We start from the raw sequence: 15,425 nt of genomic DNA, 5'->3' as shown, positions 1-15,425 counted from the left end.
ATGAAGGGAAAAGATGCTTCAATGTTTGAAAAATTCTTCCAAAACACTTAAGACTTTTTCCAACTTAACAAATTTGAATGGGAGAGGGCAGCAAACAAGGAGTTGTTAGGACATGCTAAAACATGCCCTATTCATGCTCCATATTCCAACATTTTTGGGTTTTCATGATTGTGGGACATTTTTGGCAAAAAACATTTTTCCTCATGATGCAAGATCAAAACATTTTGATCATTAAACATCAAAATATGAACCACAATGCAATGTAACCTCCAAAATATGTCAAATTGATTTGCTTGGGAGGAAAAACATGCATTAAAAATGAATTTATTTGCAAATTTCTCCAAAAACGTGCCCTATCATAAAACTTTCAAAAACATTTTTGAGGTTAATGAATCCATTTTAGAAGCAAGAGAATTCATTGTCAACCAAAAATGCCTCCAATGGAACAAATCTCATGCAAATCTATTGAGAAAATTTCGATTTATGATCAAAATCAAGTTTTTGAAGGGCAAGATCATGTTATTCTTCAAAAACGGACCTTTGGAGGCTCAATGCTTATATTAAAAACATGTATTTCTCCAAAATTGGAGCTTTTTGGGTCACATACACATTTTAAAACATGTATCTCTCCAAAATCACACTTTTTGGGTGTCATTACGTATTTTAAAACATGCTCATAGGTAAAAACGAACCTTTTGGTAGAGGAAGCATATTTTTAAATGCAACTCACTTTTTAGATGTTTAAACATAAAAACTTCACTTTTCATGCCATAGCATCAAAAAGGTTCACTTATGATAAACTTTTGATGTAATAACATCAAAAAAGTCCACCAAAATAAACTTTATATGCAGTGACATGTAAAAAGTCCACTCTTGATAGATTTTACGTGTTATTGCATATAAAATGTTCACTTACGAAGACTTTAAGTCATTTAATTCACTTAAAATTATAAAAATGTTACAAAATGGGTCATAAACAATATTTATTTATCATATTATAAAATATAACATATAAACATCATTTTAAAGTAACATTTAAATAAACATTTAATTTTTAAAACCAAAAATTAAACTAAAACTATATAGTTATATAGTTACTTTAAGTGAAAACTTTTAAAGTAACTCAAAATTATAACATAAAGTGCACTCGAGTCACTTTAAGTTAAAAATTTAAAGTTAAAGTAACTCAAAAACATAACAAAAAGTGAATATAAGTTATATTTTTCAAAAAGTAAATATCAAATTGAAAATATAACATCATATTTTTAATTCATGTTATTGCACCTAAATTGTCCACTTTTGAGGTACTAAAACGAACATAACTCTTGACTAACAACTCAATTGACCTCTAAGTTAGACCGAATCGAAAAGCAAAACCAAATAACTAAAAACAAGCAAACACAAACTCAAAACAAAGAAAAAACGATGAAGGTTTCAAAAATCAAGCAAAAGCTCAACAGAAAGCAAAACAAAAAAGACTTGATGAAAACCTTCAGTAAAACAATTTGATATATGAATTGAAATAGATCAATCGATCAACATGAAGCAATTGAATATCAAATTCACGCTTAAAGAAACACAAAATTAGCTTGAAAAAATTTCGTACTATTACCAACATTTTGTGGTGACAAAATGCAAGACAACAAGGACAATGGAAATCACCATCATTGTCCAATTTTTAGATCCACTATGTAAGGGAAAAACATCTTCTAGCTCTGAAAAAATAGGGTGATGTCGACATATTGGAGATCTTTATAGTAAAATTGGAAAATTTTATATACTTACACAATTTCAATAATGCAATTTCTAACATCTTGAGCAATACATTGTCATTATTGATTGTTAATAGATCAAAAAGTGTGGTCAACTTTTCCTAGGATGAAATGTAATGGTCAATAACAATATCAAGTGTTCCAGATCTTAAAATAAATCTTCTAAGGAATCTTCACGAGGAAGAGAAAAATGCTAAAAGTATATTTATTTTTAAAATAGCAAAATTTGTCAGCCTTTAGGAATTCACTATTGTGGAATTTCAGTACCAAATGAATCACAACTTTCAAATGGAATCTTCAAGAAAAAAAAAAAGTTCTTCCATAATTAAAATTATGAAAATGCACTTTCATAAGTCATTGGGCAATTTCTCAGAATTCAACGAAAAGCAACAAAGCCACTAATACAACATCTTCAGATTAACGAAACATGGCTTGAAATGCAAAGACCATAGACCTTTGGGTTCTCTTTGACTTTATGGTGAAAATCTATTAAAAGATAATCATTTCTGCTACTGAACAAAGAAAGAAATATGTTGCCAGTTCCCATTTATTTTCTCTAATGTGCAAATATACAACTTTATGGTACAAGTTCTATGAAACCATAATCATTATAAACTGCGCTTTGGCCATGGTCATCCATACCTTTCAATTTGATCTCCCTAGAAATTCACAAATGGATGGGAAACTCAATTCATCGTAATATGGATACAACGGAAAAACTGGGTTCTCTATGGCCCAGCAACAAGGCACTTAAACATGATTATCAAAGTTGAACTATGTTGACGATTAAGCACAATTATTTGTTCCCAATTGAATCTAAGACTTGATATTCAGCTACCTCACCGCCCTGACATTAGATTCACAAGAGCTTGATTTTCATAAACGGTACCAACATCCCAATCCTCAGTTGCAGATGAAAGTGTCATGAGTGCTACCACCACGGTTCTCATACTGGGGCGCAGCTGAGGATTCTCTTGAGTACAAGCTCTTGCAAGCTGTGCCATCTTCAATGACAACGCCAAAGGAAAGATCAGCCAAATGGAACATATATCAAAAATGCTAGTATGAATACCATTTTAAAACTTAAGATTTGGCATACCTTTCTAACTGATTCTTGCGGATAATTCTGTCCAAGCCTGGGATCAATTAAACTTGAAAGACGGTCGTGCCCACTAGGATCATTCAAAACACTCTCAAACTACAAGACAGAAGACCGAGAACAGCAACCAATAGTACGGTTAGAAAACAGGCTGGAATAAAAACATATCTATGGAACCTAGCAGAGATTATTTCTTATCCTCTGAATGATTTTTCAATCAGGAATATCGGATTTATAAGAAAGCTTCTTGCACATGCTGCACTTATGAAAAAACTTGAATATTAAAAGACAAAAAACAAACCAGAGTCACAAGTCCTTTTGTTTCAGCTGACTCGTCATCAATCTTCACAATAGCGTCCTTCGCTGATATCATTTCATAAAGAACAACTCCAAATGCATAAACATCCACCTTAGGAGAGACATCTCCAAATTGAGCATATCTAAAATAGTTACAAGTAACACAAGTTTAGAAGAAATTCAGTAATACAAGATTAAGGAACTATCAAAGTACCGATCAGGCATTGTAAAAGCATAAAATGAATTCAAATCCGACACATCTTGCTAAGACGGTCAATATTTAGCATCAAGGTAGATTTATGACTTCTACTGACAATTGTTAGGGAGCTATTTGTGCTGGAAAATCAAATTTGCAATATGACTGCGATTCAGTTAGGTATGGCTCAATTAAATAGTAACAACAACACATCAAGCAGCAGAAGCTATGTTCCACCACATTTGCTAAACGGAGACAAAAGCGTCAGAGGGATACATTTCAGGAATGGAATTTTTTGAGGCCATTCTAGGGTATGGCAAGGGACAGCAAAGCGGATGGTTATATTAAAAATAGGAAAAACTCTAATAGCAGGGAAATATCATATGTTCATAATTTAATAATTATACAGCATTCATCATATACAATATAGATCTTTAACACACAACATTGGAGCTGAATTGAGTGTACATATGACATAAGTATATCCCTTGTTGAGAATTTTGTTCCACGATATTTATCTAGCTGCTTACCTCCACAAAAGTTCCAAAAAGAAGTGTGTATAGGATTTTCCAGGTTAGAAAACTTACTCTGGGGGCATATATCCAAATGTTCCAACAAGACGTGTGGGCAAGGTCGATGATGCACCTCCCACTTCTGTGAGCTTTGTCAATCCAAAATCAGCAACCTGACAGCAGCAACAAGAGAGACTACAAATTAGAAATGTGAAAATTTTAAATCATTTACTTCTTTTCAAAAGAGTTCCTTCAATTTTTCACCTTGCTACGGTAGTTTTTGTCAATCAAAATATTGGCTGATTTAATGTCTCGGTGAATATAAACTGGAACAGTATGTTCATGAATATATTCTAAACCTCTAGCAGAATCAAGCGCAATTTGTACCCTAGCAGGCCATGACAGTGGTTCCATTGCTGCATATACATATTTCACAACAATGGCTAAATGTTAAATAAAGTTGGCATATATCCAAACTAAAGAGAACCATAAGCAATTTCTTTTTCACGTAACAATACATATACTATTATTTTCAAAAGGTCTCAGTTTCTATTTCTGAACTTATTTCTTTCAAATTTACAGGCCCACACATGCATTACCTGATCCATGCAAGTGCTGACTTAAGGTTCCGTTCTCAATAAATTCATAGACAAGAAACAGAGATTCCTCTGTACAGTAACCAATTAAGCGCACCTGTATTCATACAAATCAAACAAAAGGGTGTTTGCCTGAGTAAATAAATAAATGCCACAATAGTCACCCTTTAAATTCATGTATTGGCAAAATTTGATAAATTTATGATTTGCTTCTGCATTGTGCTTAAGACTCTTGCTAGAATGCTTTTGGTCCTGTTGCTTGCTACAAGCCTGCAACAATTAGATGGTATATCTCAAAAAGGTTGTTTAATGTCATCTAAGATGCAAATTATAATAAAAACGTTGATATAATATGGTATCCCTATTTCATTCAATGACTTACTGGTACAATGGTGTATCCAGGATTATCATAGTCCATGCACCTCCTTCTGAAGTGTCATATCCTTTCTTATGACTACTCATAATCATTATTGATGCATTAATGAGGTTTCGTCTTTTTAAAAGTATTTTATCCCTAATTATTTAAAATAAAATCTTCCCATTCTTGAGCAAGATCCTCCAAGTATAGGGACAGAATTGTTGCATCCACAACCTAGTAAGATGATGATGTACAAACTGCAAACACAATAAGATTATTCTTACAAAGAAGCGAATTGCAATGTCCAGAGAATTTTTCATTCAAATTGTTTTGTGTTGTGTCATGTTTACATAAATACTTTGAAGCTACAAAGAAATTGTGAACCTTAACTAAATGCTCCATGCAATATTCCAAATAATATGATAAGTTGATCAGTCCAGTGAACTGAATCTGTTAATCTAGAGATTTGAATACAGTTACGATGATCATACATTTTTGTAGGTTATTGGCTGTGGTAACTCTAATAGAGTCGGGTTTTATTTCATTATGATTATGTACACTTGACATCACCCTTGATCATATTATTACCTTGACTAGCACTCGTAGAATAATCTTCTCAAATCTATTCATTCTAATTATGGACATCCACATTCAATTTTCAGTTTCCTCTATGTAGATAGTGACAATGCTTTCATAATGTGGTTGACCGCACATGGTAAATAAATAACTAATGAGAACCCCCCTTAATGATGGGGTCGGATTAAGTATATCTCAAGGGATACAGTATATATTTGGTTAGTGCATCTAATGTTTGTGAAGGTTTCACACAAGAAAATAACAAATAAGCTAAAGATTCTACTGTATATATTTAGTAGTGCATCTAGTGTTTGAGAGGTTTTACACAAGAAGATAAGTATTACTCATCTTCACATCAATCAAATTCTATTCCCTGAGATGAACATTAATCAAAATCTATTCTGACACTACATTTAAAATACGCCTTTTTTATCATGCCAAATTCTATTTTTATACTCTATAACAAATAAGTTTAAAATGTGCATAATAATAATGTTTCCCTTACTACTCATTATTTTAATCCCCACATGAAAGACAGATTGTTTCAGTGTATTGTTACAGCTTATGACTTCTTGTTTTGTTTTGTTCTTTGTTTCCGATTGTTAAATGGGTCATTTTCTGTTATATACCCTACCAATTTAGCCCTTAAAAAATCAATACGTCTTGGAGAAATTTCATTAAACAGTTGTCTTGCAAAGTATGTTCTGAGTTTCCCAAAGTTCCTGTGCCAAGTGAACACATTACAAGCAGAAACTAATTGCGTAGAAATACTGCCATACACTTGTAAATCAATAGCAACCTGAATTACCACATGGATTAGGAAATAATAAATCCCAAATACTTAAGCATTTCAACTAACATCCATTGGTTAAGGATTGATTTAGAAGGAAGTCATTTTGACAAACAATTGGCAGCATTTCTAATGAGGCTTTGTAGAATTAAATTGACAAACAGCTAACAAAGGATAAGAGACCCAATTAAGATGCTCAGAGTTCTCTTTTAATACAGCCCAACTAGGTATGTCATGTCCCCTCTCTCACACTAGCTCGATGGCGCCAGGTTAATCTATTTCCACATCCAGATAGATTAACGGCATCACCAGTCAGGATGTCTGCCAGTGACAAGGGAGATTTATCTTAAGTCGTCACTTAATGTATTGAAAGTGTTTTAATAAAGTTACTTTATGTTTTAAAAAGTCATTTACTTTATAAGGTGACTTAAGCGACTACAGGATGAAATTGGAGTTTAATCCCGCTTCTCTTATCCCAACACTTTTCCCTCACTTCGAGGTTATAAATAAGAGACTTCATCTTGGGATTTGCATACAAGAATTTATGAAGTGAAAATATTAAAATTTCTGGTTGCTTTGATGTGACTGGCAAACTCTGAGGACGAAATCCCTCGTGTTGTTTGAGGAAGTTGGATGTCACCTCAATGTTTCCTCTTTCAAGTTAATACACAGCCCAGGCAGAAATCAGCAAGAGAAAATGTGATTCCTATTCCGACAGTTGAAGTACAGTCAGATTTTGCAGTAGAATATGGATTAAATGCATTAATGGTATTCCATGCATCTGAACAGAAACTTGGTCAGCTAAACAAGTCAGTATTTGGATTAAGAAGTTGCCAGTGAGAACAGTACACGCGAATCATCCCAATCGTTGGAAGGCACTCCACAGTCAAACGCCTCAACTCACACGTCAAGGAAAGTAACCACAGGTTGTTGACACCATAGTATTGGAGTTGCGGGCTGCAACAGAGGTCATGGGGTCAGGCCTTTACGAGTGCAAGACATTTCCACTCTCATGTCCAGCAGGGAGTTCATGGGCTGTTGGAATTGGGGAGTCAATACAGTCTACGCTGCCTTTCCACACCAGTTCATGGGTCGGCTCACTCCAGGCAGTTAATTCCCATAGACACGGCATTATCCACACCGCAGTAGGAGTCAGATTTCCCCCATGTTTGGGATTCAGCAGCAGTGGGCAGTCGGGTGGTGTAACTGCTATCCTTGGCAGAATTATTGGTTGCTGCAGGTTCCAAGACATCTAGCTACAGTCAACAGAATCAGGTCTGTCCATTTTTCTCCACTCTGTAATGTCATTTTCTGATGATAGTATATGATTGCATCCCAGTCTTCGTCTATAGCTTAAGTCCATTGACTTTACTGGTAGGAATAAAATGTTGTGATGAGTTTGTGTTCAGCTCCAAGTCTAGTTAGATTGAATACATTGACATCTTGTTTAATATGTTCTTGGCATTAAACTTCATGAATAGTAAATAGCTGGACAGTAGCACATAATTTTCAAGTACTGGTTATATTCCAACTGTTTGACAAAATTCTCGTCAGTTTTTAGTTCAATATTTTAACTCAAATCCAGCAGGGGTTAGTACAAGGTACAAATATGGAAGTAGACAATAGTTATGAACCACCGGAAAATACATAGATTTGAGCCAAATAAAATACTTTCCAATGCCTTAACAGGCAGCTATGAACAAAGTTTTCAGATTGTAGATTACAGCACCTGTCTGGAAGACACGGCATATGTTTACCAACATGACCGCTGAAGTGATGGCTCATCGAATGCCCAGAAAGTCTACACAGTCTGCTCTTGCTGTGAATGATAGCCCATGTATTGGTCATCTATTTCTCATCCAACTGCAACTGATCTCCTCACATTTTTACCCTATAGAGATCAACAACCGCCAATCTTATGTACTGCTGGATGCTCATGACTTCAGGTGGAAAGAATGAGTTTGAGCCAAGTTTCAAACTGTCTAAACATCAAGGTAAGAAGTTCTGGTAATTATTTCTGATCCTAATCTCCTTGAAAATGAAGCAATACACTGGCTATATGTCCAGACCTAGAGCAGATAACAAACGAAGTCCCATGCCTCTTTCTACAACACATCTAAATTGAACCAAACTTCACAAATCCTCAATACTTCCAGACTTTGAAGCTTTGATCAGAAAACCTTGAATCTGTCCAAAACTTCTATAATAGTTTTCCAAAAATCAGTAGTTATGTTCAATGGTGTATTCAGGGTAAATCCACCTCTCAAGAGGAGATTGGGATTTTTATATGAGGCCATGGATAGGGCAAAAGAGGCCATTCAGCACTTGTATAGGTCAAAGGAAACCAAATATAGACTCATATGGAACATCATTGATCTTAGGTGGAACCAACAACTCCAACACATTCATACAGCTACCTACTTCTTAAACCCTAAGTACGATTTCTCCAACACTTTTAAAGCAGATGCAGAGGTTCAAATTGGCTTGGACACATGTATTCAAGGATTGCTTGCTGATGCGGACCTCCGAAACCTCATACTTAATGAGTTGCAAAGCTACAAAAGGGAAGAGGGGCCATTGTTTTCTTCTCTTGATTGTGAACATAGGAGATACACCTTGCAGCCAAGTAAAAAAGAACATGTGTTTAGTTTTATCATATCATTTATTTTGCTCATGAAGTTTATTGGAAGTTTTACCACATCATAAATGGTTTTTAATCCTTTGCAGATCTATGGTGGGAGGATTATGGTGCCACAACACCTAATCTTCAACAGTTTGCCATCCGAATTTTATTGCAACCTTGTAGTGCTTCTGGCTGTAAGAGAAATTGGAGTACTTTTCAAAACATATACACAAAGAAACGTAATAGGTTGACTCAAAAGCACCTGAATGACTTGGTTTATGTGAAGTACAACCTTCTCTTGCACGAGAAGAAAGTGAAAGGGCAAGAATCATATGAAGCACTAGACTTGGATAACATTGATCCATATTCAGCCAATTGGATTGCTCCTCCTAATCATGAGGATGCAAATGTTGGTGAACCTTTATTGACAAATGAGTAGCTAGCTGAGCTTGAGAGAGAAGTAGATGAGTGGGATGCAAATGTGGCAGCACATGAAGAGGAACATGAGCTTGGTCATCCATCAGAGGCTTCTGTCGAGTGTGAGGCACCTATTACGACACCTATTGAGGATGTTGCCACAACAACTATGTCAACACCACCCACCCAAAAGCAACAATGTCTTTTTTGAGTTTTACTCATGGATATAATTTATGATTGCTACTTTCAGTTTTCATTGATACTGAAACTGAAACTTAATATGTATTCAAAAGTAGTAGTTGCATTGAGTTTGACTTCTATGTATCGAACTTATTTATATTCAGATGTACTACTTGTTTTTTGTATACAATTCTAGTAGTATGTTACTCTACTAAGTTCCTCTTGCTATGAATTACTATTTAACTTAAAACTTTGAATGATATATGGTGGATATCTCAAATTATTATATATTCCACAAATTTGGTGTATGTATGCATTTTTAAGAATATTTTAAGATTTTATATTTTCAAATGTTCAATAATAGTGTTGATTTTATTGCCAAATTTTTTGCCCAGTTTTTGCCGATACTGAGTTTTTCAAAAAATTTGGGCTGATATTGCCGATATTGATTTTTTAAACTATGCAATATACAATGTAATTCCATTATACAAAAAGATAGATACAAAAACCTCTTTGTTTGCTGCTGATATCTTCAATATCTTATATAACTCTTGTTGTTCTTCACAAAACTAGCATACCTCTAGTCATACATCAAAATTCGCATCATATAAAGTTCGCATAGTCTTCCTAAGAAGCACACTTAGGTTTACATTTACAAACTTTCATTTATACCTTTGCAATTCTCAAAATACCATCCAATCGGCCTTCAAGCTTTTACATGCTTGACAAAATATATTATTACAACTCGTTGTCTTAGGGTTAACATCTAGGATGTCGTCCCTAATTAATTAAGTAATTATTTTGTAAACAAAATAATTCCTTAATCCATAATTATCCATTTCCTGTCATACACTGTTCTTGTCTGTATAATGCCGCAACTAGTAAAACTATTATATCTCCTTCCAACTGACCATACTAACTCACACAATTGAACACGTCATCTTGACATTCTATCATGTTCATACCTAATTACACACATGCCAATAATGCTCTGCCAACTGCGCATATCAAAACTGTATCTGCTCTGCCAAATTAACTAACTGATACTTAGACAATTTTCTAAGTATGAATGCCATAACTTCATCTTCAAGGTTTTCCTTCTTCATACTGAAGATATGTTCCCATAAATGACAACATTCAATTTCTACCTTAGCCAAATTGCCAACAAGAGGGTTGTCTGAGATAGAGGCTTGGCTATGGGAGGGTCTTGTCTTCTTCACAATTCAATATGTTCCAGTTTGGTACTCATTTCACTCAAATTGAACTTCATTTGAGCTTAGTTTCATGCTCCTTCTATTTATGGAAGTTTGGTGATGATTGAGATGGACCCTTTCTATTTTGTTCATTTGGTCGCATGGGGAAATAATAGGTGTGCTCTTGTTTCAAACGGCGTATTTAAAGGATAAGTATTTTGGGAGTTATTATTATTTTAGTGGTTAAATTACATTAAATCATTAAATGGCTTATTATAAAGTTATAATTTATCTTTATAATTTCACTTAAGTTGAAGGTAGAGTCATCGTTAGAAGGGGCCATTTATTTAATTAATTCATGGAAGTCTATGCCAAGGAATTGATCACAGTTTTGGGAGGAAATGATTATCATTTTATATTATTACAAATCCAAAAATGCAACCAAAAGTAAAGTTTGCAAGTGAAAAGTGTGAGGAAGAAGCCAAGTTGCATTATAAAAGAGACTTCATGGAGAAAAAGAATTGATTTTTATCAATTGTGAATTTTGGCTGAAGGTTTCAAGGGTTTTGTGAGGACTGATTCCTCTTCTGATCTGCACTGTGAACCATTGAAAGAGATGGTAAATTGTGCTCTGAATTACTAAGATTCATTCTGATTATTCTAATTGGAAATTCGGTGTTGTATACCGAATCATCCAATATTTAGCTGCAAGTCGATCAAGGGTTTCAGACCAAGTTTGCCTTAATTTCTGTGTAAGCAGTTGTAGCTTTGAAGGCCAAATTTACAGGTTGTTGGGAATTACAGGTCTGCAATAATTGTTGTATTGAAGGTATTTATAAGAGGTCAAAATTCTGAAGTTTGTATGTGATTGGACATCTGGTAGTGCTGTGAATCACTGTTACACCTAGAGGCAGCGTTTGGTATTAATTCAGCTTCTAAAGAATCTGAAAGTGGGGTGGGAAGCAGCTAGCAAAGGCTGCAATAATTTTCCAAGACAAAACGCAAGGGTAAAGACCAGTTCTGGCATTCATAGCAGCATTAATTCATGACCTGCAATCTGAACTTCAAGGCTGTGATCTAGTTGTTTGGTTTGCATTTCAAGTCGAAGAGTTGTATTTGGTTATGCTGTAGTCTGGAAAATTAAAGTACTATTGCAAAGCGGTTAGCAACATCATCAACAATTTTAGGTTCTTAATAATATACGTTATTGCATATGTGTGAGCCTTGTTAATACTTGTTATTGATCCATTTCAAGTTGAAGTTAGTGCGCAAGAGAGATTGTATGCCAAAGGTTTGTAAAAATGTCTATTGGCTGTAGATGCACATTTGACCTGTAAAAATCATATTTATGCATTCAAATGGTAAAAAGGGATTGCACGAAGTAAGCAAATACAACCTGAAATAAAAGACAGCGAGCTAAAGGTTTCATGCAAAGAATTTGACAAAATGTCAGACATCTAAAAAGTGAAGAAAATTGGTGTTCGTCGAAGTTAGAACCAGCAGGGCTTCTTACATCCAACCTCAAATTCCAAGAGGTTCCGTCCTTGGGAATAACCAGTCACTTGAACATGCCCTTCGTAACTTAAATACAATATTCTCATAACATGCCCTTCAATGAAGACAAGGTTCATTTATAAAGACTCCTCAACCACAAAGTGAACCTCCACACTCCACGTGGGATAAATCGCCCTTTTACTCTTAATTCCTCCTTGTGAAGTAGCTTCTTGAACAAGCTAGAGGATTTTATTAATTGACTTCATGTTAAAACTTTCCTATAGCCATATTAATAATCTTATACCTCCATATGTTGGCACCCCATTTGACACTATAATTAAATACTTTGACATTAATAAAAAAATTTGCGCACAACCCATTATATCCCCTTTCATCATAAAGATATTTAATTTAATTAGTTATATTATAGTTAATGGTAGATTAGACTTAAATTAATTTAATTTAATTATTATGCTCCATTAAATATGAAATATCAAACCAACAATTGATCCTAACTCCTAACAACTTCTTAGATATAACCATGGTGCCCTTTGACCACCCAAATGACTTATTACCATAAATCGTAAATATGGAGTCAAACGTCCAAGTGACTTACTAAAATAGTGTGTATAGAAGGAGCTTGTGAGACCTCTAGAAGCCAAATCACAAATAAACAGATGCACTGAGATGGAGAGTACTGAAATAAGCACCAAAAGGTTAATTGAAGAAAATCTTCATAAGGGTTTCCTAATCACCATGTTAGCCTATAGGGACCAAAGTCATAGGCTAAAGTGTAGAAAAGATGATGCCTTAAAGGGGACATTACATTTTTAAACTATAGAGGAACCTTACACAAACCATTTCATCTTTGTTAACAATCTTTTTCATGCTTCAAAGAGCATGTCTATTATAAATGACCTTGCACTTATGGTGTATATTGTGTTCCCCTTTCTTTTCAAAAGATCCATTATCTCTTTGTTATTTGTATCAATTCTAGTGTAATGCCATTTCTCATAGGAACTTGTTTACAATTTAGAAGTGTCTATCTATAACAACCTATGTTCTACAGGGATGTGTCCCCTATGTTTTTTGACCCGCATTCATCCCCAGTATGGGAATTTCTTGTCCCCAAATCCATTTCATTTTTTTCCGAAATGGGGGACCATCGTGGACAGCTTTTTTATGCCAACAAAAGACTTGGGGATGGCAATCTGTCCCGAGGACAGCCTAGCCATCCCTTAACTGTCTCCCAATCGTCCTTGAGGGCACTAGAAAAAAATCCAACAAACATGGAAAAAAGCTGATTTTAACTTGACCACACAAACTCCACATTTGTAGAAAAAGTAATTAAAAAATAGAAAACCCTATTTGAGGAGCTAAAAAGACCAAAAAGATTAACAATTGTTCATTTTAATTTTTAACCATTCTCACCAAGAAGAAAAAGAAAGAGTAGGAGCAACTAGGGAAGAAATTTATCATTTTAGAGTTGCAAGAGGAGGTTTTGCAATCAAATCTGCTTCATTCTAGGTTGTTTTTCATTTTTTAATTTGTTTACTTCCACTTTGTTTACAATATACCTTTTCTTTAAACTTCGAACACTATATTATAATGCATAATCATGAGCAGCAGTGAGAGTGAGAGTGAGAGTGAGAGTGAGGGAAGTAGTGATAGACATAGTATGGATGTTGCGATGCAAAAAACTCAAACATCACAAAGATAAATACCTAGTACTAAGGTAGTCATAAGGGGATCTTCAACTGATATGGCTGTTCATGTAGAAACGGGAGCAACTTCTAACCTCTGTCACACCAACGGGCCAGATATAACAGGCTATGCCCCTAGTTTGAGTCAATCTAAGCCCATACATATCAGGTCTATTTTTGTGTCTTTCTTGTTTTAATCTGCTGTCTGTTTTCCTGTCCTAAGTATGCTTTCTTTTCTAATTCCTCTCTTCCCTTCATCCTTTTGGAATTTCAAACTTCTCAATACTGTCATGCCTTCCATCTGCTCCCCAAATTGACCTATAGTTTGAGTCTTACAGTATGGCCAATCCTTGATCTTTTGTATTTTTGCCCATGTTTTCATTCTCCACCAAACTCCCTAGCATGTGTCATTGTTTCCAATAGTTTGTTTTAGGTGCCATAACTTTTTGAGTGAAATCTTTCTCACCCATGACCATTGTTTGAATTCGAACTTGTGGATGTGCTTAGTGGTTGACTTGTTATGTTTGTGGAAGATACAAGAGAGTGTATGTTCCATTTGGGTACGCCATCTACGCTTATAACAATTCTTTGCAGAATCTGTTTTGAGCAGTTGTGTTTAAGTGTGGGAATAGTAGGACACAGAATTTAATGCCTGTTTCATGTATGGCTTGCCAATATGATTTGGCCCCTCGAAGGGAGCAAACACCTTCCTCACTTCACACGCCCCCTTCACCAACTAGTAACTGAATGGTAAAAACTGCTAAAACTCCAATATGGCTCGACAGAATTGACCAGTTGCTTACATCTATCTGCTAGATGCCTGCTTTAGGTTAAAGTAATCACTTAAAACTTTGTCTTTGTCCTTCCAGAACATTTTTGAGCAGTCTTTATCACTCAAATGTTTCTGCTCTCACCAAGGAGACTGATTGCTATAGTTGAATTCTGCTCAAAAAATAATTTTAAGGAATAATGACAAGTTTGATCATGTACTTTTATAGAAACGGCACTTTTCTTTTATGTGTTTTTCTTGTTTTCAGTAAAACTGGTCGGCTCTCTTTGATTTATGGCTTATCTTAAACTATGGCCCACTAAATTTTCTACCTAGCATCTACTACCTTAGTTTTTCTCGACTTCTTTCCTCCCCTTCCTGCGTTGGAGCGTTCTTAGAATGTGGAGCTTGAAAATATTCATGACAAATATCATGAATACATTGTTAGTGAAAATCTAGGAACTTACCAACACTTTTGGACTCCATTTGATAGGAATAATCAAAACACATACCTTACTTTTTCTCTTTACTTCTTTCCTCCCCTTCCTGTGTTGGAGCATTCTTAGAATGTAGAGCTTGAAAATATCCATGACAAACATCATGAATACATTGTTAGTAGAAATCTAGGAACTTACCAACGCTTGTGTACTCCATTTGATAGGAAGAATCAAGATACATAGTTAACATTGATGTGACAAGAATGACTTGAGCTTTGGCTATAAACGTGGGGTACCAATATTGGTACCAACAGAAAGGAAAACCAAATATCAAAAACTCAGCCATAACAGGAGATGAGATATCCATGACATAGAAAACATAGACAGAAGCTTTGAACAAACAGGATAATACT

At 34.8% G+C, this 15,425-nt stretch overlaps 1 protein-coding gene across 2 annotated transcripts in view; it reads right to left on the bottom strand.

Annotated features, from left to right (window-relative positions):
* Positions 1 to 2,291: 2,291 nt before the first annotated feature.
* Positions 2,292 to 15,425, bottom strand: part of CERK1 (chitin elicitor receptor kinase 1) — a 130,514-nt gene continuing 117,380 nt past the window's right edge. For both annotated transcript variants that reach the window (XM_089807604.1, XM_089807603.1), the window contains 6 exons: positions 4,476 to 4,569; positions 4,141 to 4,292; positions 3,952 to 4,049; positions 3,173 to 3,311; positions 2,872 to 2,970; positions 2,292 to 2,776 (listed from right to left, as the gene is read on the bottom strand). In XM_089807604.1, coding sequence (XP_089663730.1) covers positions 2,612 to 2,776; positions 2,872 to 2,970; positions 3,173 to 3,311; positions 3,952 to 4,049; positions 4,141 to 4,292; positions 4,476 to 4,569 — 747 coding nt within the window. In that variant the 3' untranslated portion in view covers positions 2,292 to 2,611. The remainder of the gene's footprint in view (positions 2,777 to 2,871; positions 2,971 to 3,172; positions 3,312 to 3,951; positions 4,050 to 4,140; positions 4,293 to 4,475; positions 4,570 to 15,425) is intronic.

Source organism: Cupressus sempervirens, chromosome 10 (assembly GCF_028749045.1).
Source record: "Cupressus sempervirens isolate cs-2001-9-10 chromosome 10, ASM2874904v1, whole genome shotgun sequence".
In the NCBI taxonomy this organism is placed as follows: Eukaryota; Viridiplantae; Streptophyta; class Pinopsida; order Cupressales; family Cupressaceae; genus Cupressus; species Cupressus sempervirens.
The sequence above is the reverse complement of the archived record's forward strand: the minus strand, read 5'-3'. Positions and strand labels throughout refer to the sequence as shown.